Source organism: Hypomesus nipponensis, chromosome 9, assembly GCF_054491055.1.
Source record: "Hypomesus nipponensis isolate SF chromosome 9, ASM5449105v1, whole genome shotgun sequence".
Lineage (NCBI taxonomy): Eukaryota > Metazoa > Chordata > Actinopteri > Osmeriformes > Osmeridae > Hypomesus > Hypomesus nipponensis.
Genome location: NC_140369.1, coordinates 12,622,651 through 12,642,119, shown reverse-complemented (window position 1 = coordinate 12,642,119; position 19,469 = coordinate 12,622,651). Strand labels below are relative to the sequence as shown.

The window sequence follows — 19,469 nt, the reverse complement described above, 5'->3', positions numbered from 1 at the left end:
GTCAGCAGCTAGACAGCATGAAAAGAATGAATGGTGAGCTCCTTAGCATAGATCCTCTAAATGAAGGTGGAGACGGGAGCATCAGTGAAACACATTACCATCCAAGTCGGAGCTTCTCTTTGAAAACTGTGGCAGAGTTCTCACACCAATGGATCACCACATTGAACCCAAAGGCATGTACATACACAAGTACTTGTCATTATTAGGTGTCCTTTTGCAGGATCCAAGCCTCTCTAGTACATGGTCTGTTATCCCCAAAATGTGCCATCTTCTGTATCATGATCATTCGGAAATTAGACTAATACACATTTTGTCCCTTGAAGATCATAGCTTTACAATGATGCAAAAGCAATTTCTCAGACACAGCTAAAACATAGTTAGAGAACTGGAAGATTGTGCTTTGTAACATGATCGCTTATTAGTCAGGGATTGAGTTGACTGTACATGATTTGATGAATACATAAAATGATAAATGAAGATGAATTCTCAATTCAAATACATTTTCTTTACATCTATGTGACAGGTGGGAGGGGGATAAACCAGGGAGCCATCTGGTTCACCTGGTTCTGTCACGTGACCAGGTTCATTTTAATTAAATACAGGTAGCTGGCATGCCACAGTTAGTCTTTTTTTTCAATCAGAGGTGGCCGGCGGTAATTAATGTGAAGCGGGTAAGGACAAGCGTCACCACGTAGTCTATGCTTACCAATGTTTGTGTTTTAACTGAGATTAAGACGGTAAATGTGTAAATTGTGGGATTAAATGGGAAATGTTTGTACTGCTTTGTATTGATTATGCAATTGTCGTTGTAGTGTCCTGTGCTAGAAATGCATGGTTCCCGTCTGCAGTCTGACCTCAGCACAGACGTACAGGTATTTGCACCTGTTGTAATGTCATGTAAAACCAGTAAGTTTTGATACACAATTCTGAGCTTTGCCTTTTTACAAATCATACCCAAATCCAAGATGGGCATCTGGAAGGTGCACCTATTCAATACTCAATCAAAACACAACAGCAAATATATAATATTAGGCATGCTCCTTGTACCATGGACTCTGCTTTCCATGGTCTATCCTCCCATTCAGTCTTCTCAAGAGACAGTTGGCTCATAAATAAGGATATACTTATTGACTCTCATCATAGACAGACAATTTTTCAAAATGTGCATAGGGATCCTGCTAAAGCTGCCAACCCTTATGTTACAATCCTACATTAAGGTTTTCTTGTTCTAGTAAATAAAGTGTTGAGCAACACCAGAGCACCTTTAATTACTGTGGTAGATTTGTCTCCATTGATTTTGAAGACCATAAACGTCATAGACTTTGCCAGCGTCTTTGTTGTCATCATTGGCTCCTCTTGTGTTGCACAGCTTCCTTACTATTGAGCAACCAACAACCTTCCTGACAATTTGTGCTTCCCTGATTGCCCCGATGCCTCTCCTCTGCTGCTTTCCTGAAATGGAAGCCACTGACAGCTTACATAACACTGATGAGACGTAAAACACATCTCTCCAAAACCACTACCCACATCAAAGTCTGGCTGTGGTCTCCTGAGGGCTTCAGATAATCAAGGTGAGTGGTAACCAGGCTCAAGCTCGAGGATATCAACCCATCAGCCGTGTCTGTTTCATGTCACCAGTTGTTAGTCACTTACTGTGCAGTGCAACACAGACAGTGGCATTCCTTCTAGAGAGGGTGGTAAGGGTTTCTCAAGGAAATTACATTTACAGGCCCATTCTTGATGTACTGGTGGAGGGATGTAAAAACAAAGCTCTTGAGAGGAAATCTCTCATGCACCTGAACCTTTACTTCAAGATGAGGATATTCATAAAGGCTTTTTATTTCACTAATAGAGCACTTTTCTTTAATCCCCAATGTATAAGAATGAAAAATGCATTCCATGGAAATGTACCAGCCTTCACAAAGTCATGGCTCCATTTCATTTTAATGAAGCAGAAGTTGAAGGCCCACACCATAATTCTTGAAATGAATATTACATCAGAGAAACTCTTCCACCTGCCTCACGTGATACGCTATTAGAATCCAGTCAATTCAAAATGTAACTGAAATGTTGATGTAATACTGTTGTCATCCACGTTGAATGTTGAACTGTTTGATTTTAACTTGATTTTAGACATCTGGAAACTGATCTGAAAACACATTGAGCACCAGGTAACATTCAAGAACCATATGCAAAAAATAATAACACTGCTCCCTAATTACTGTGCTGTGTACAGTAGTCTATGTGGCACAGTCTCATGTGGTGTGTTTAAATATTGATTGTGGGGGCACAGCAAGGAGTTACGAACAGCACCTGAGGTGCAACAGCTGCTGTCTTGACATACGCAGTTCAAATTCAGTTCAATTTAATTCACTTTATCAATCCCAAAGGACATTCAAGAATTCCAGTACATCCATCTGCATAGGTACAGAACAAATCTAAACAGAGGTAACACACACAATATAATAAACCCAATAGCAGGTATGTTCTGAATACTACTTTATTTATCAAAATAAATAAAGTAGAATAAATGTCTGTATAAATATTTAAATGCTATAAAAAAAGCTGTAGCCATCCATACTGTTGTATATGCAAGATGGACATCTATATTGTTAAAATAGTATTATATGTATGGTTAATGAGCTATAGAATACCATAAGAGGGCAAATAAGCAGTACAAATTGACCTTGTGTACACCAGTCCAGAACTTTCAGGTAAAAAACATGTACACATGTAAACTAATGAGCCTGTATATGGGGAACAGTCCCTAGGCCAGTGGTCTACACAGCTAATCAGCTGTCACTGGTCCCTCCGACATGGAGCAGACCCTTATGGCCTAATAGTGGTCCAGACCATAGAAACTCATTAGAATCCTTGATGGGAAACAACATATATAATGCAGCACAAGGTTTTCTGAGCCTGTACTAGAAACAACACAGTAAGAGCATATCTTCAGTAGCCTTAAAGGGGTACCTTGTTACCATGCTCATTTAGACTTGCCTTAAACCATTTTATTTTACCTTTATTTTACCAGGCAGAATCATTAAGAACAAGTACTTATTTTCAGTGATGGGCTGGCAAAAGCAGATTTTTGCTCGGGAAGGGGGGCTATGAAATAAAAATCAGGTTTAGACCTTAACCCTGGTTTGTGGGATAATGAAAACTGATAACCATTGCAAAATAAAACAAACTAGTCCTATGTCAGAGACCAAGTAGTAGTAGTTGTATAAATTTGACACAAACTGACTGACATACCCAGTAGATCCGTTGTGAAGAGGCAGGGATGATGACTGGTGGCCATCCTTTCACTGAAAAGGTAAAGCCCTAGTCAAGCCCTGCGCTAGTCAAGCCCTGCGCTAGTCAAGCCCTGCGCTAGTCAAGCCCTGCGCTAGTCAAGCCCTGCGCTAGTCAAGCCCTGCGCTAGTCAAGCCCTGCGCTAGTCAAGCCCTGCGCTAGTCAAGCCCTGCGCTAGTCAAGCCCTGCGCTAGTCAAGCCCTGCGCTAGTCAAGCCCTGCGCTAGTCAAGCCCTGCGCTAGTCAAGCCCTGCGCTAGTCAAGCCCTGCGCCAGATGCCACAATAGGTCTGAGGATATTTTCATTCCTCACTTTCACATCTGCACAAAAGGTTAAAAAGCAACTCCCTGATTGCTAGTCTTACACTTTGAGAATAACTATGATCACAATTTGTAATCATGATCAACATTACATGTAGATTATTTGTTATAATTGTGGTGTGTTTAATAACATTACCCAGATGCAACATGGACCACATGAATGTGACATATTAGCATTATATTTTATCCTAACATATTGTGTTGGGTGATATGAAGACATTTCATTCATTCAAAACAAACATAAATCTTGATTTCAGGTTTTTGGTCCAAGTAATATCATAGCAAAAATTCCCCCTTCTCCACCAAACAGGGGAAGCGGATCGAGACATGCTTGGGCATCAAATATGCAGCCAAATGTGTTTGTTTCCTATGGTAGCAATCATATAATTTACATTAGTAAAGAACAAAGTACGTCTACCAATTTAATGGTACACGCCGTTCCAACAATACACTGAGTAAGACCGTTTACAAAAGTGCTGATGGCACAGACATTTATATCAATAAAATAACATGAAATTAACACCAACACATTTTGTACAAATGTTTGTAGACAATCCAGTATCAACACCTATACAATACAATTCACTAAAGTAAAATAAAGAAATACATGATAAACCTAATTATATAAGTATATTTACATTACTGTACAGGTCTCCCCCTTTTAAAAAACACAACATGTAAGAGACATGGAACACTAGTTAGCTGTGGATTTTGCGTTTGTGTTCCAACATATTTACTCTATAATCTAGGTACATCAAAGATAACAGTTTTATCGGGACTCTGACATGCTCTTGAAACTGATGTATAAGGAGTTGACCATGGTAGCGTCCTCGTGATTCATACAGCCTTTTATGTCAGACTGGCTCACACACATCTCTACAGGACGCTGAGGAAGCCTCCCGCTGAAGAGCAGGTAGATGCACGGATTCGCACAGCTGTTCAGGCTTGACAACAGCATCAGGATGGTAAAAGTGGCAGCTAAAATAAAATACAAAAACACACATGAAAAATAGAAAACAAGCCATTACATAAATCGGTATTGCTACACAAGTGATTAGTAATTACTAATCACTTGTGTGATTATGATCTATCCCAGCAAGATACACATCCTTAAGGATGTTGCTGGGATAGATTACATTATTTATTCAGACTACAGGTGGATTCATATCATTTTAATAACATCGCTTTACCAGTTATTAAAGTATCAGAAGTTCAAGCAACAAACGGTACTTACTTTCGGTGGGTGCGTTTACGTCCCAAACGGACCACAGCTGGACAGTAAAGAACGGTGTCCAACATATTACATAGGCAAGGACAATGACCACTGTCATCTTCACGGTCTTGATTCTTGCTTTCGATACCCGAGCTATGCTGCTTGCCCTTGATGGCAGTGGTCTGGTGCCATTCTCGCCACATTTCTTAGTTTTCATGTGAAAGTTCACATGAAGAGCGCGGCAAATGCGCACCTGACAAACTAAAACAGTTAAGATGGGTAAGACAAATATCAAAAGCGTCGTCCAAGTCACGTAAGCTTTAAGTCCCCACGGTTTGACGAAGTTAGCCCAACAGTCGTAGACACCAGGCGCAACCTGAACCCGGGAAAAGATAAACACTTGAGGGAGACTGCAGATGAGGGATACGCTCCACGCAACACAAATAGGGACATTCCAACGCGCTCTGCGTCTTTGAAAAGTGACCATCGGGTTGCATATGGCTTGGTACCGATCCATCGTCATTACCACAATCATGTAAGTGGATGCAAACATGCCAACGACCTGCATATACTTCACCAGACGGCACATTATGTCAGGACCTATGAATCTGTCCGTTATGTCCCATATCAGCTGAGGACACACTTGGAAAAATGTAACCACCAAGTCTGCTAAGCAAAGGTGAAAAACAAAGACGCGCATCCTCGATAGCTGTTTTCTCCGTTTCCAAAGAACCATTAACAGTCCAAAGTTTAGGGTTGCGGCACTTACCAATATAATGCTCAATAAAGCTATTTCAATCTGTGCCAGTCGCTCATCACGAGGCTGATCATGGTGTATCCCCTTCTCTAAACTAATATTGCTCAAGTTAAGACTAAAGAAAGACATTGTCTTCCAAAATAATCACGTCTTCAGTCAACAAAATAGTCTATTTTGGTATTTAAGTCCAAATATAGATTCAAGGTTGGTGCTTAATCAAGCTCATTCGAATCACTTGAAATACGCCTGTGCTATTAATAAGTAAAACATAATAGCTATAGCTATCGATGACAGAAGAAAAATATAGTTCTGTCTTTTTAGATATGCCATCACGATCTCAAAGGTGTGGGGTTAGAGAAGTTATTAAGTCAGAAGCCAAGGATTTATATATTCGAGGGTCTAAAGTGGGGAGGAGCTTTCAACGACGACAAGGGCGTCACGTTTTAGGAAACAATAGGCCTAAAAAACACGGATATTTGATGATTTTCAAGTTCAAGCTTACTAATACAACTACATTGTGGTGGAAATTCTTTGGACAGACAAAATAACCACACATTTTTATTCTGAGCCATAATAAATAACAGTTTTGATGGGCTTTTTGTTATTTATCATACACAAACAAAACCAAAACAACCAAAAATCCTTTATAATTCAAACATAAATACTAAATTCTGCTTAATGTTAGGGCAGCCTGCTCTGAAACATTTACAACACTGGAGAAATGTACCACTGCCAACTGTTCTCTCACAATTGGGTAGTACCACTAAAGAGAAGGGTCTGTTTTCCAATATGAAAACTTCTTAGATTAATTCCAAATGAACCCATAACAGCAGATTGCTCCCGCTCAAATGCATTTACAGAAAGGCAGCACAGAAATCAGCAGATTTATAATGCTACAGATTCTGAAACCAACAGCATCTGTTGATTGCAAACTCGCTTTCCCTATGCAGAGAGAGCTGTGCTGCAAGGCATTATATCCATAACGCATACAGAAGTGCAGATAGGAAATTATATTATCCCAATGCAGTAAGTATAATTCAATATAATTAGCCCATTCTTGGTGACATATTAATTCCTTTCCATTCCATTCATCTTGGTTCACTGACAGGGGTGATGAGTGTGAGTCCGTGAGAGAGCAGAACTTGCTAGCTGCATCATCCCAGTTCATGTAGCGGTCAGTCAGCATCTTACCCCCTCCAGTCTATTATAGTACCTGACCACTCATGACTTGTTGACATGACTTAGCAGCTCCTCTTTGACCATCTCATAGTGACTCAACTTCCACACATCTCTGAGATCCTGTAAGATGGTGCCTATCTCCTTGCCTGAGGTGATGCCCATCTTCCTCAGATCGTGTCCGCTGACGGGGAAGCGGGGGATGGACCACCTGCTGAGCCCTGCCAGGAGCTTCTCCTCTCCCTGGTACTTGAGCAGCTCACACACTTTATTCTGGGCATCCACCTCCCGACTCTGAGGATGACATCAAGTCTACTTAACCAAACAGTCCACATGCATTCTTCAGGGGAGAGGGGGGTGGGAAAATCAAAAGGAAATCCTCTTCACTAGAATGCTATTTCATGCTATTTAAAAGGGATTAATGGACATCTATATTATCATTTTATTAAATTGTAATGTAAAACACACAAGTTGCTGGGCTTACATCTATGATGAAGTCAGTGAAGGGTTTCAGACTGCCGGGCTCCTGCTGGCACTTGTGGAGGTCCCGTCTGTGTTTGATCAGGAAAAGGACCAGGTTCTTCTCCTCCCTGGACACTTTCAGTCTCAGGTCCATCTTGTCCACCTCCTCTGAGGTTCTAAAGAGTGCAGAGATGATGGTCATGGGCTTAGGAGAATGGCCTTTTGTACGCTGATAGACTTGCTTCATCTCCTCCACATTGCCCTCTGGAGGTAATCCTGAGAAATGCAAATAAAAATGTATTACCTCTCAAATATATTGATGTTAAAATGAATGGACAGTTATTGGGTCATTTTTCACTCCCAGACTGTAGTGCCTGTAAAACTACCAACATGGTTTCAGTAGCTTTCATTTCAAGTTTTGGTATCTCACCGATATACTGAGCCAGGCCCAGCTCGTACATGACCTCCAGAAGGTGATCAGCATGGTTGCCCACCACCATCTTCTTCAGCTCCACCCAGATGCGCTCCCCTGATATGGCTGCCAGCCCACGAGCGTGCTCCTCGATAGCCTTCAAGGTGTCAGGGTCATGTTCATCTGGCTTCTCTGCCACCCTACCATAAAACCTGGAAGGGGTGGGTAAGTATGTCACTATATTATGTATGACCAAATAGCCACGTCTATTCTAAGTCCCAGTCCCAGCTGGTCATGCCTCAGTATTACCTGAAATACCGCAGTATCCTCAAGTAGTCTTCTTGAATCCTTTGTTCAGCGCTACCAACAAACCGAACTTTTCGGTTCTTTAGGTCTTCATTCCCTTTAAAGTAATCATACAGAGTTCCATCCAACCCTGCAATGGGACAATGGAATAGTCTGAGACAAACAAGATGAGTAACAAACAAGTTAAGTGCAAGTCTTTGGTCATTTATGAGCTCCTCATTCATGTTTTACCTAGAAACATAGAGTTTATGGTGAGGTCTCTGCGTTCAGCATCTTTCTGCCAATCAGTAGTAAACTCCACCTCAGCATGCCGACCATCTGTCTGGACATCCACTCGTAGTGTGGTCACCTCGAAGTTCTCATTGTGAAGCTTACATGTAAATATATATATGCAAAAATATTTTACAAATACATGATGTACAGCAGTAGGATCAAAACTAGGTATGATGGCATCTCTTTTCTCTCTGCATAAGGACACAAGGTTAAATCCAGCTGAAACAACAGACAAATTACAGCAAGGTGGAGGACAGCGAGGCAAACAGCAATAATGTGTAGAACATGAGTATGCAAGCCCTATTGCCTCAGTTCATTCTTGCAGCTGTTCAAATAGTCAGTGGTGAATGATGTCTTACTCGGGCAGTGATAGTCCCATGCTTCTCCCCTTTATTGTTGATCATCCTGATCCCTGCTGCCTGGAAAATGCTCTTCATCTCCTCTGGAGTGGCTGTGGTCGCAAAGTCCACATCCTCTGGCCTCTTCCCTGACAAGAGGTCACGTACTGCACCCCCAGCTATCCTCAGTTCAAACTGGTGCTTCTCAAAAAGTTCTGTGAAAGTTATCATCAAAACAGCAAGACAGGTGGGTGTGATAGTGTCAACATGTCAACTGATCATGTGATTTATATCCTTAAACCATCTAATATAGTTTATATTTAAAATTTAGGGTTTTTAATTACTTGGAAAATGTATGTGAAAGAACTATCTAATTTTACCTGCGATTCCATTAAGTCCATCAGTAAATAAAGACTGGAACTCCTTAGTCTTCAGTTGCATGGTAAAGAGACTTCTGTTGCTCCAAGTGAAACACACACTACCTATTCTATTGCCAATCAGACGTGCATTCAGGATTCTTCCCCACATCTGAAATGAAACACATCATTCAAACTTTGAGCCAAATCCTTACATGCTATTATAAACAAACATGGTTAGCTAGCTAACTACCTGACAGTTCATTTAACTATGGGTCTGACTTGAGCTAACGCTAGTTAGTAACCTAAAAAAGCCAGATAATTTAAGAAACACAGAAGCTGAGACACACTGGATAACGATATAACTAGCTAGCTTCTCAACAATTGTTCAAGCTACAGCTAGACCTAGTTTCTACACGTTAAAAGTCAAATTGAAACAGCGTACACATTCAAACTACTGCCATAACGACTGACCTGAAACTAAATAGATATTATTTGAAGGATGGTTAACAAGCCTGCAAGACATCAACGTTCATAACGTGCAACTCAGCTGCAATCGAGAAGAGCGTAGACAGCCTCATTAAGAAACACATTTCCGGCAAATGTAGGGAAAAACATTTCAAAATAAAGGCTTAAAACCTATAGATATTTTATTTATTTATTGTACACTCTGTTGAGCTATATAGTATTTTTCTACATAGCCTCCTTCAATTAGGGAGTGTGTGTAAATAACTGAAACTGGATTCCCCGGTTCTGCAAACAAATTCATATTCTATATTAGACATTCTCTTTTCTAAGTTAGCAAATCCGGAAATGCTATTGACTACGCCAGTTGCCTAGACATTCTTGTCGCTGCCAACTTCAACGAGGAAGTGTGTTTCATAACACGTGGTTGTTGGCCAGTAAGACATTTATGTGGAGGCGGGGTTCTGTAATATCGAAAATAGAGAAACACCGTTGACTTTATTGTTAGTGTTCTATTAAATATTCATGTATCATTCTATCATATATTATGTAATTTCCCACCACACATTATATAAGTAGCCTAAGTAGCGTGGCGTTCTTCAGATTTAAAAAAGCATCTGCCAAAGCTCACCTTTGCTGGAAGTCATATCATTGTTGAAAAAAGAAACTATAATAAAAAAAACAAATAAATAATATCAGCTAATCGACTATCGACTGTATTTATAGTTTTAAAATCATTCGAAACGTTTCTCTGCAAATCAGAAGCATTTAGAGATGTACATTACAACTATCGCGAGAAACGTCTGAATTCCAAATCAGCTTAATCATCTTCAGTTCCGCCTTTGGCTTGTGTCAGAAACTATACGTAGCCACTAGCCAAATGGCCAAGGTAGAGCTGACACCGTTGAGACTATGGGACGATTTCTTCCCAGGTTGGGAACGTTTTGCCAAACCAGATGTAAAAGATCTCGCTAAATGGAACAACAGGGTTGTCAGTAACTTGCTCTATTACCAGACAAACTATTTGGCAATGGCCATTATTGTTTTCCTCATAGTTGGGTGAGTATCTCTGGTGCTGCTGTGTCATATTGTGTCATGAAGTCCCCCTCATTCTGCAGCGGAGGTCCAGACTACCCGTTTGGGGGTGACGTGTAGTATGACAAGAAAGGCTATGCTGTTACAATGGAAAGGTTGTAAACAACTTAAACACTCTGACCGACATAGCTAGAATGGGGTCACCAGGAAATAACTAAGCATGCTTTGAATTGCATAAAGCCTATGTGTAGCTTCTAATAACCTTTCCTTCTTCCAAAAAGTAAAGGAGGTCGTAATATTAGCAAACAAATGGTTGGTATTATATAGTAAAAGGAAGTTTTGCCCCACTGAAGTAGCAAGAAGATGTTGTGGATATGGAACACTGACCAGGGCATGATGTGGCACATATAGACTTAATGTTTTGTAACATTACATATCACAGTTTTGAAGATAAGAGAAGTTCAGCATGGTTTTAGCAAGTTTAGTATGGTTTCATCACCGAAATAGACCCTAGTTGTGTGAATGCTCGGGCACATTATGAGAAAGAGGCAAGACCCAGGAGGTCTGTTTCTTCAAGATAAAATTATTGAACTCTGTACTTATATGTGTCATCATGTTGTTATGGTCAGCTAGGTTGTTAGGTCAACTACTCTGACAGCTGTCTAAATGGCAGTGTGTGTGTGGAAAGGTCAACTGATCATTGATAATTGGTCATTGATCAGAGGCTTACAGTGCCCTAAAATAAATCTATACAAATTAGGAGTTCCTGCAGAGTTTAGGATAATTATTCTGTGAAAAACCCAGCTCGACCCATGATTAAATTATTTGAGCAACATCTGTAAATTCTGTCAATGAAAAATATATTTTTTGTACTGACAATATTTGGTCACTAGATGGGGCTGATGACTACAAGAAAAAACTGTGTATTTCACAATGTGATACTCTTTCTTTGCAGGTTTCTGAATCCCATAGGAATGTTCATGGGAATGGCAGTTGTGTCTCTGGTCTTCTTGGGTTCTGTGTGGGCTGGAGAGAATAGGGCTATAATCAAGAACTTCAAGAATCAGAATCCCACCATGTTTGTCATTGCTGTGATGGTAGCCAGCTACTTTCTCATGTCTCTCTTCGGGGGTGTCATGGTGTTCATGTCTGGTATCACCTTTCCTCTTGCCTGTAAGTTTGAGATTTGATTTAAACAAGTATATCTATATACATGGATATATACATTTAATATACATATGCTACTAGAACTATGTAGCACAGTGATTATATATTCATTATAACTGTAATAACTGCACTTCTAGAGAGGACTGAAGCGGTACTATATTCCAGTGTCTGATGGAAAATGTATGTGTGTACTGTGTTTTCTGCATGATTTCAGTGATCTTTGCTCATGCATCGCTTCGCCTCCGCAACATGAAGAATAAACTGGAGAACAGGATTGAGGGGGCGGGGCTGAAGAAGTCCCCCATGGGACTTCTTCTGGAGGCACTCGGCCAACAGGAGGAGAAGCTGCAAAAGATCCAAAACTTCCTGGAGAGCAAATTAAAAGAGTGAAAAGAGCACATGCCACTTTGCTCATGCACACACACACACACGCGCACACACGCACACACACACACACACATATGGATGTACAATTGAACTCCATCTATTGAAAGAGACACCGTTGTCGCTAAAACAATGATGCATTGTAATATCTCAGTTTGATCATTTATGATCAAGTTTAAAATTGACTCTGAAGAGTGTGTGTGAGAGAAGAGCAACCACCAAGTGTGTCTAATCAGTGAAATAGGCTATAACCTAACCTCGGGTTGTGTCTTACTGCACCCAAAACTTGTCAGGGCTCTTCCCCTGAAGTTATGATGTATTTACAGTGCAACGTTTCGCAACCTTCAAATCTGGCATGTTTTCAGAATGTATGTTGAATGTAGCTGAGGATGCAAATGTGAGTTGCATTACTGATATATTATTATATTTTCAGGTTTTTATTTAACAAAACCCAAAGCAGAAACTGTATCATGTAACTGGACAAACTAAGGTCACTTTATAAAAGGTCTAATAAACCAAACTAATGTTACATGAATCAACTCAAAATTATCTTACAAATGATGTGGTTAACAATGTTTTTTACTCAGAAGTTTAATGACGCATGTATTGTGGCAACTGTAATTTGTTTGGTTCAACAAAGCATCACAAAGCGCAAAATCTCTATTTAATAAATGTTAATAAAGTAAACTGAAATTTGTTCCGTTTTTGCCAGAGAATTAAAGTGCTTGCTAAACAAACATTTGCCAGGCTATTGTGAGGACTGGATTGTATCAGTTGTCACTAAAAATAATATGCTTCCCCTTAAATGTAATGTGTCTTTTACACGTGCTTCTATGCACTTGCTTTTGTCTGTTTATGTGTTTATTAAATACATTTATAAATTTAAAATACCAGGTGTCAAAATTACAACTAATGGTCACTGTACAAACATTTGAATTAAGACTTCAAAAGAGGGTAAGGTCTTGACCCATGTCTGTCCCTATTGATCCCGCTTCTCAAAAGGTCATCTTGACAGTCCCTCCAGGGTGATGGATAGACTAACATTGCTCTCTTCTCAACTTGTCTCACTGCCAGTCAAGGGGCTGCAGTGGGTTGTAGTGAAGAGTTAAGTGTTGTGACTGAGTGAGTTCATCTGCAGTCACTCAAACTTACAGTTCTCTGTTGCTTTGTCAGCTACTTTGGTCACTTTAACCATGGTGCTTTCCAAAGGAAATTTGCAAATGAGGAGATAGTGTTCAATAAAACAGCAAGACACAAGCTCTTTAATGCAGTGGAATATTTGGGAACATATAAGTAGGTGACACTAACTCTTTATAACTGTATAAACAAATACAAATTCCAATGATGTGATGTGTGTTCTAAAGACATTGATACTAAAGACCTGTATATGCCCTGGTGTAGTGTGAGTGTTTAGTGAACAGCTATCAACAGAGAGAGTTCAGCTGTGGGGCTTTGTCATTTCCTAGTACTGCAGAAATGTGATTTATGGTCCATCCAGAGGTACTTCTCCTTCGTGTGCATTGTGCAACCTGCAAGAGCAAGCACAAGTCAAGTCTGTGTGTGCACAGAGGAGGCCTTTGTTCTCTCTCCCCTGCAGCTGTTGGGATCTTCACAAACATATGTGTCTGTTATGTGCTGCTCACCCAACAGGCGTGTGCCTTTGGTGTATTGGCTGACTGGACACGGGTGGGTCTAGCCATGTAATGCTGGCAAAGGTCTCAACAGAAAAGTAATGTCTTGCAGAAACGACTCAGAAGAGCATAAGACATTTAGTGTACCCCAAAAAAACACAGGTTTCTTACATTGTGGCATGTCTCATCCAATCCCATTGGAACTGCCTTTACTGTTCAGAGAGGTGTGATTTGTTAAAACGTTGATGTGTTGATTGGTTTCTGACTTTTATGCGACCCAGCTGTTTCTCATTGTAATAAGCCATTGTAAAGAGAGCAAGTTAGTATGATGCAACATGCAAACGGCCAGCTCATCCAGCCACACTTCAACACAAGCTTGCTGTGCATTTCTCCATCATGCTTCACTGCACACTTGGCTTTCCTGAGAGGCTTTGGGGGAGCTAAGCTGGTTAGCGAGCCCCATCACATACTAACCATTCAGCGGAATGCTCTGATGAAGCCCCCTGCGTGGGGAACAACACATTATGTCCTCATGAAAACACCTCAACCTGCCGGAGGGGCCTCCTGCTCTTCATGACCGTCTGGCCACAAACAATTAGCCTGACTGGTGATCCAGCTCCTTGCCTTTCCACATTGTGTACACGGCATGTTTCCCTGCACTGAAGAAGAGGCTTGAACTATTATCATGATTTACAGTTGGGTTAACCCCAAATTGGTTTGACACATATCTGTGATTGACTTGAGGGGAGACTGTTTGTGGAGTGTCAGTTGGGGGAGCCCATAGGAGCTCAATGTTTATGTACTTTCATCTGCAGCACGCCTGATATCTGTGTGCAGCTGGTCTCCAGGAGGAAGTTGGAGAGAGACATGGGGAGACAGCTGCAAATATCCCTCTCTCTCTCTCCCCCTCTCTACCAAACACAGGAGCTGGAACCCAATAAGACCTCCCCAGAGTTCACTTGAGTTAAAAACCACCACACTCTAAGGAGGGATAGGGACAAGCAAAGCTGATGAACTGTAACCTCAACAGGAGGTCAGAAGTGGAAGGATACACTTGAAATGCTGAGAAGAGTGTAGAGCAGGCGGGTAAGAAGGAGGTGAAGGGTCACAGACTATTCAACTGAAGAGCAGCAGCATGGACAGGGTCACATGCTCACTTCACTATACGGCCTCCTATAGAGCAGATTGTGCTGTTAACATTGGACTGTCATTCAGAGAGAAAAAAGAAACAGGGTTGGTTATAGGGAGAAGGGTGTGTCTGGTTTTTTAAGACTGGTTTCTCAGGTTTACTACTTAGAGACAGAAAACAAGCTTGGCTACACAGCAGTGCAAAAAAAAGAGACCTACAATGTCACTGATAATATTACGCAAAAGCCAAATAGGTCAATAGACATCTTCTTGTCAGCTTAATCATGTATTTTTCATCACACACAGTTGGTACTGGCTGGGCTACTGTCTGAAGTTTCAAATTGTTATTTGTGATGACAGTAAGAAATAGCACTAACAAAGATAATAAGTTTGATTATAATGATCATTCTCAATCAGTATTATGTCATGGACATCCCTAACACAGTCCCTATTGAGGGGATTGAGATTGATTTGGTTGAGAATTCTACATATTTGTGTACTGTGTTTGCTCACAGGCTGTGCTTTCAGAACAACACAGATGTCGTTTCTAAGAAGGTACAGCAACGTCTCTATTTCCTGAGAATATTTTTTTTTAAAGGTGTGCACAAAAATGATTCTTACTCTGTTTTATAGAATGACTCTGTTTTATAGAACCTTTATTGAGTCAGTGCTGACCTTTTGTGTTGTGGTTTGGGTATCTGAATCTGGCTAATAAGAACAGGCTTGATCGGCTTGTCAGAAAAGCCAGTAAGGTCATTGGTGTAAACCAAGTTTAGCTCTCTGAGCTTTATGTTAGGCAGGTCTTAAGGAAGACCCAGGCCATATTGGCTTGTACTGACCATCCCCTGAAGGGGGAGTTTGGGCTCTTGCCTTCAGGAAGAAGGTATAGAGTTTCCACCCACAGAACAAAAAACTCTTTAGTTTGTTTTGCTATTGGGAGGCTACATTTGCATAAATGAATGGCATTAAGTATTCATTGACGGAACTTATTTCTGGATCTGTGTGGTGTCAGGTATACTGTTTATGTAGTACTTATGATGGATTGAATGTGTTTTAATACCTGTCTACAAACAAATTCCTCCTAGTGGGATACATACAACTGAATAGAACACAGGTTTCTGGTTTGGGAATCAGGCTATTACTCAGAAGGTTGCCGGTTAAATTCTGGCCTTGACAAATGACATTTTGTTCTTGGGCAAGGCACTTCACCCTACTTGCCTCAAGGGGAATGTCCTTGTACTTACTGTGAGTCGCTCTGGATAAGAGCGTCTGCTAAATGGCTAAATGTAAATGTTTGGGTTCTGGGACTATGGTCTGATACTGAAAATGAAATAAAATCCAGACCAAAGCCATTCATAAGACACTTCCCTTTACACAACTTCTTTCAACTATCAGAGAGCTTCAGGCCCTTCTCTTGCAGTCCTGAAATCCTTATTTCCTTTCAGTAATGTCCATTTCATTAACTAGACTTGCTGAAGAGACAAAGACTTGAACTGCTTCATTAAATGGTTTTGGATTTTATGTTTCAACAAATCCATACAGGTTTCATTCTGCTCATTCAACATTTAATCTATCTCAATCGGCCATTTAAAAACAGCAACTGAATGACACAGTTCGAAAAAATGTTGTTTCAATCTTTTTTTTCTTTTTTATTCCAACAGATCGCAATTATACAAATTACTAAGAACCAGCTTAACAAATGTGATTGTTTACTATATATTACATGCTTCTTCAAATACATAAAAAGGCTCCTAAAATACAGAACCACAATTTATTCACATTATCAACATGTACATACAAATTCCTTCTCATAAAAGGAATGGAGAGCACCGGTCCATGGATTCCAGCATGGAATGTAATACTCTTTTTCTACTGGAACTCTGTTTCACTGCAATGAACCATGAGATGAAGCCATCAAGGGTTAACACATCCATCAATTATATCAAAGAGTTTCGATAAATTGAGTGGAAAAGACAATGTGTTTTAGGCTATAATTAAATAGTTACACAATGAGGGATTTGGTAATGAAGATCCAGTATTCTAATTACTGAGGATAATAGGGTTCCAGACTTGGTAAATAGCTGGTGCAAATGACTTGAGGGTGTTAAGGTGGCCATCCTCACAGGTTAAACGAGTCAAGTCCTTCATTTCAATATTTAATTGTGTAAATATTAACACATTCTTCATAGTCACAGTGATGATTCTGTGGGTAGGTTATCATTTGTCATACTGAAAGAGTCATTTTCATATACCCCAGTTTTCAGACTGGAATCGTCTAAATGTTTGCCGTCTCCCACAGTAGTGTTGTAATGCCATACTGAGGTCTTGTCTTAGTTCCAAGGTGAGAGGGATGGTTATGGGAGCTTCCATCACCACAGACTCTATACCATAGCAGCCTACTTCAGGAGTAAGCTCAGTGTGCAACACAAGTGCCATTACCACACTAACTCAAAATATGGCAATCAGATGCCCAGGTTTGTTTTCAGAGGACAAACAGTGCACTGTGCGGACATTTCTAGTTCGCTTTGGCAATTTGTTTGGCAAGGAACTCATTCAGAAACTGAACCTAGTTTCCCTACTAGTTGTGTTCCATTGTAGTAGTTTGTTGATTCTTGGAATTCCTTCTTCCAGAAAAACGGGTAAGTGCAGTCTAAGGCACATGACACCTTCACAATGTGGCAGTGCATGACATGTCCGCTAGACTATTGTTCCGGGTTTGGAATTCTCATGCCAGTAAATCATTGGGTCTTCTGGGTCCAAGGTACTGTTCAATGAACTGTGGATGTGGGGGTCCATTTGATTGACATCTACATAGGATCTGCAACACACACAGGCGCACACACACAGACGTTAGGCAGAACATTCAGCAGTCTCTAGAAATGTTTTAATCAAACACTCATTGAGAGTGCACTGGAATCATTTTAAACCTGGGCTTTCACTTACTACACAATGGAGTATATGACCTGTATGATGCGCTGCTAAATTTAGCTATCAAATTTGACCTAAACTCCCCCCAAAAATGCATCTAGGCCTACTTAATTAAATCATATTAGACAAATTTGACTAGCGTTAGTCCCAGGATTAAAACACACACCTCACACAGGTCAGATGCACATCAAAGCTTTTTACACACAGCAATCATATACCAAATACACAGAGGTCACATGTTCCACCTTCCACATATTCCCCCACCTGACTGTATGCAGTCCCACCACCAATGAGCACCAGACAAAATTAAGTGAAACCCCCAGTGCCCGGTGCTCCCCCCCCCTTAGATCCCATGCATTACCGACACCAGAGAATCTAAGTAGGGTAGGCTTTGTTTTTCTCTCACCCTTTCTTTTGTACTGTGCCTCTGATTAGGGCGTTAATTTTCCTGTTCATGTGCATGGGCAACAGCACCATGCATCTCTAGTGACCCAGCAGCGCCCCCCGACCTATCCCAGCTCCTCCACTCATACTCTGGGGGACATCTGCACACGAGAGGTCAGGGGTCAAGGATGAGTGACATCACATAAGAGGTGGGACTCGGGGGGGGGGGGGGAGGGGGAGGTGTGGAGAGGTAAGAGGGAACAGTCTAATTGGTGAAGGGACACCGCAAGACAAATGTGACCGCTGGAGGACAATTCTGACTGGTTTTATGGCAGCTGAAAACAGATGGCAAACATGAGCAACAGTGGTAAAGGCATGCATTTACCTGGACACACAGACAGATCAAACAAGCAGCACTGGAGCTCAGTGTCACGAGAAGCCCACAGAGCACAGGCAGAGACGTTTTAGCTCACTTCAAACAAAAGCAAAAACAAAAAACCATACACAAAAGCAAGCCATGACATCACGCTCAGGACAGCAGCCTGAGTACATCCACAGGCCTCACACTGGTTACTTACTATGGTGGGCTACACTTAGCAAAGGAGACCTTACTGAGCCTTGAGGCTCTGGAGCTGTGGGGCTGCTGGGGAATGCAGGCCAGCCGGCCCGCCCGACAGCCAGGGGAGGAGGAGGGGAGGGAGGAGGAGAGCAGGGAGGAGGTGGAGGAGGAAGCGGAGGAGGAAGAACTAGCAGGGAGAAAGGCCCGCTGCCTGTGGCCGTCAGGGCTGTACCACGGGCCCTTAGCGAGCACGGGGGAGCCGTATCTAGAAGAGAGCGGCCGGTGGACAGTTAAGCAGGAGGAGCAGAGACCCTGAGCCCCGCGGAAGCCCCGACGCTCGACACATCCCCCATCTGACCCCAAACCCCCCCCACAGCCATGCTTGTTCACATCACCGCGAGCTCTGACCCAACAACCGCTCGACGCTTAGAAACGACTGTAATATAGGCTACAAAGTCAACAGAGTCATGTGCACGTGTCGGGCTAGTGAAACCAAAGAGCCGTCCAGGCTACCTAATTAAGGAGCGGGGCGTCGCGCCATGGTTCAGTGGGATTAGGGAGTGGCTAATTCGATAAGGAGCTGAACGAGGGCGAGGGTTTTCGTTCTCACCTGCTGTGGGCGGGTGTGAGGTTGTAGTGAGCGGTGCTGTAGGAGCAGGGCTGCTGCCCGGGCACGTCGTACTCCGACATGCCCACCCCTGGGTGTCCTCGCCAGGGCCCTGCTGTGGAGGCCGACGACACTGAGACAGGACAGACGGAGCGGTCAGAAACGAGAAAACAGACGTGTGCCATGTGGATCTGTCACCAACCGCCCCCCGTTTGGGTGCACCCCTCACACTCACGGCTGTACAAATAAACATCACACAGGTTGCCTATGGGCTA

General features: G+C 41.8%; 4 protein-coding genes across 7 annotated transcripts in view; 1 reads left to right on the top strand and 3 right to left on the bottom strand.

The window, feature by feature from the left end:
- Positions 1-3,754: 3,754 nt before the first annotated feature.
- Positions 3,755-6,016, bottom strand: avpr2b.1 (arginine vasopressin receptor 2b, tandem duplicate, 1). Its single transcript, XM_084705048.1, has 2 exons — positions 4,848-6,016; positions 3,755-4,591 (listed from the first exon to the last, which is right to left on the bottom strand). Exons 1-2 carry the CDS (start codon positions 5,710-5,712, stop codon positions 4,383-4,385), a joined length of 1,074 nt encoding a protein of 357 aa, XP_084561174.1. The 5' UTR covers positions 5,713-6,016; the 3' UTR covers positions 3,755-4,382.
- Positions 6,017-6,154: 138 nt separating this feature from the next.
- On the bottom strand, positions 6,155-9,512 carry trnt1 (tRNA nucleotidyl transferase, CCA-adding, 1). Its single transcript, XM_084705047.1, has 8 exons — positions 9,381-9,512; positions 8,931-9,078; positions 8,572-8,765; positions 8,171-8,309; positions 7,943-8,069; positions 7,652-7,845; positions 7,244-7,497; positions 6,155-7,053 (listed from the first exon to the last, which is right to left on the bottom strand). The coding sequence occupies exons 2-8, from the start codon at positions 9,076-9,078 to the stop codon at positions 6,805-6,807; spliced, it is 1,305 nt and encodes a 434-aa protein (XP_084561173.1). The 5' UTR covers positions 9,381-9,512; the 3' UTR covers positions 6,155-6,804.
- A 686-nt stretch (positions 9,513-10,198) lies between these two features.
- Positions 10,199-12,654, top strand: arl6ip5a (ADP-ribosylation factor-like 6 interacting protein 5a). The gene is made up of 3 exons (XM_084706311.1): positions 10,199-10,430; positions 11,362-11,579; positions 11,788-12,654. Exons 1-3 carry the CDS (start codon positions 10,252-10,254, stop codon positions 11,961-11,963), a joined length of 573 nt encoding a protein of 190 aa, XP_084562437.1. The 5' UTR covers positions 10,199-10,251; the 3' UTR covers positions 11,964-12,654.
- Positions 12,655-16,341: 3,687 nt separating this feature from the next.
- Positions 16,342-19,469, bottom strand: part of frmd4ba (FERM domain containing 4Ba) — a 33,441-nt gene continuing 30,313 nt past the window's right edge. Inside the window, exons 22-24 of one of the 4 annotated variants that reach the window (XM_084705491.1) lie at positions 19,198-19,327; positions 18,607-18,852; positions 16,342-17,534 (exon numbers count right to left, since the gene is read on the bottom strand). In XM_084705491.1, the coding sequence (XP_084561617.1) occupies position 17,534; positions 18,607-18,852; positions 19,198-19,327 (377 nt within the window). In that variant the 3' untranslated portion in view covers positions 16,342-17,533. Of the gene's footprint in view, positions 17,535-18,050; positions 18,190-18,605; positions 18,853-19,197; positions 19,328-19,469 lie in introns of those variants that run through there. The other 3 variants (XM_084705494.1, XM_084705493.1, XM_084705492.1) reach the window with 3 other exon arrangements.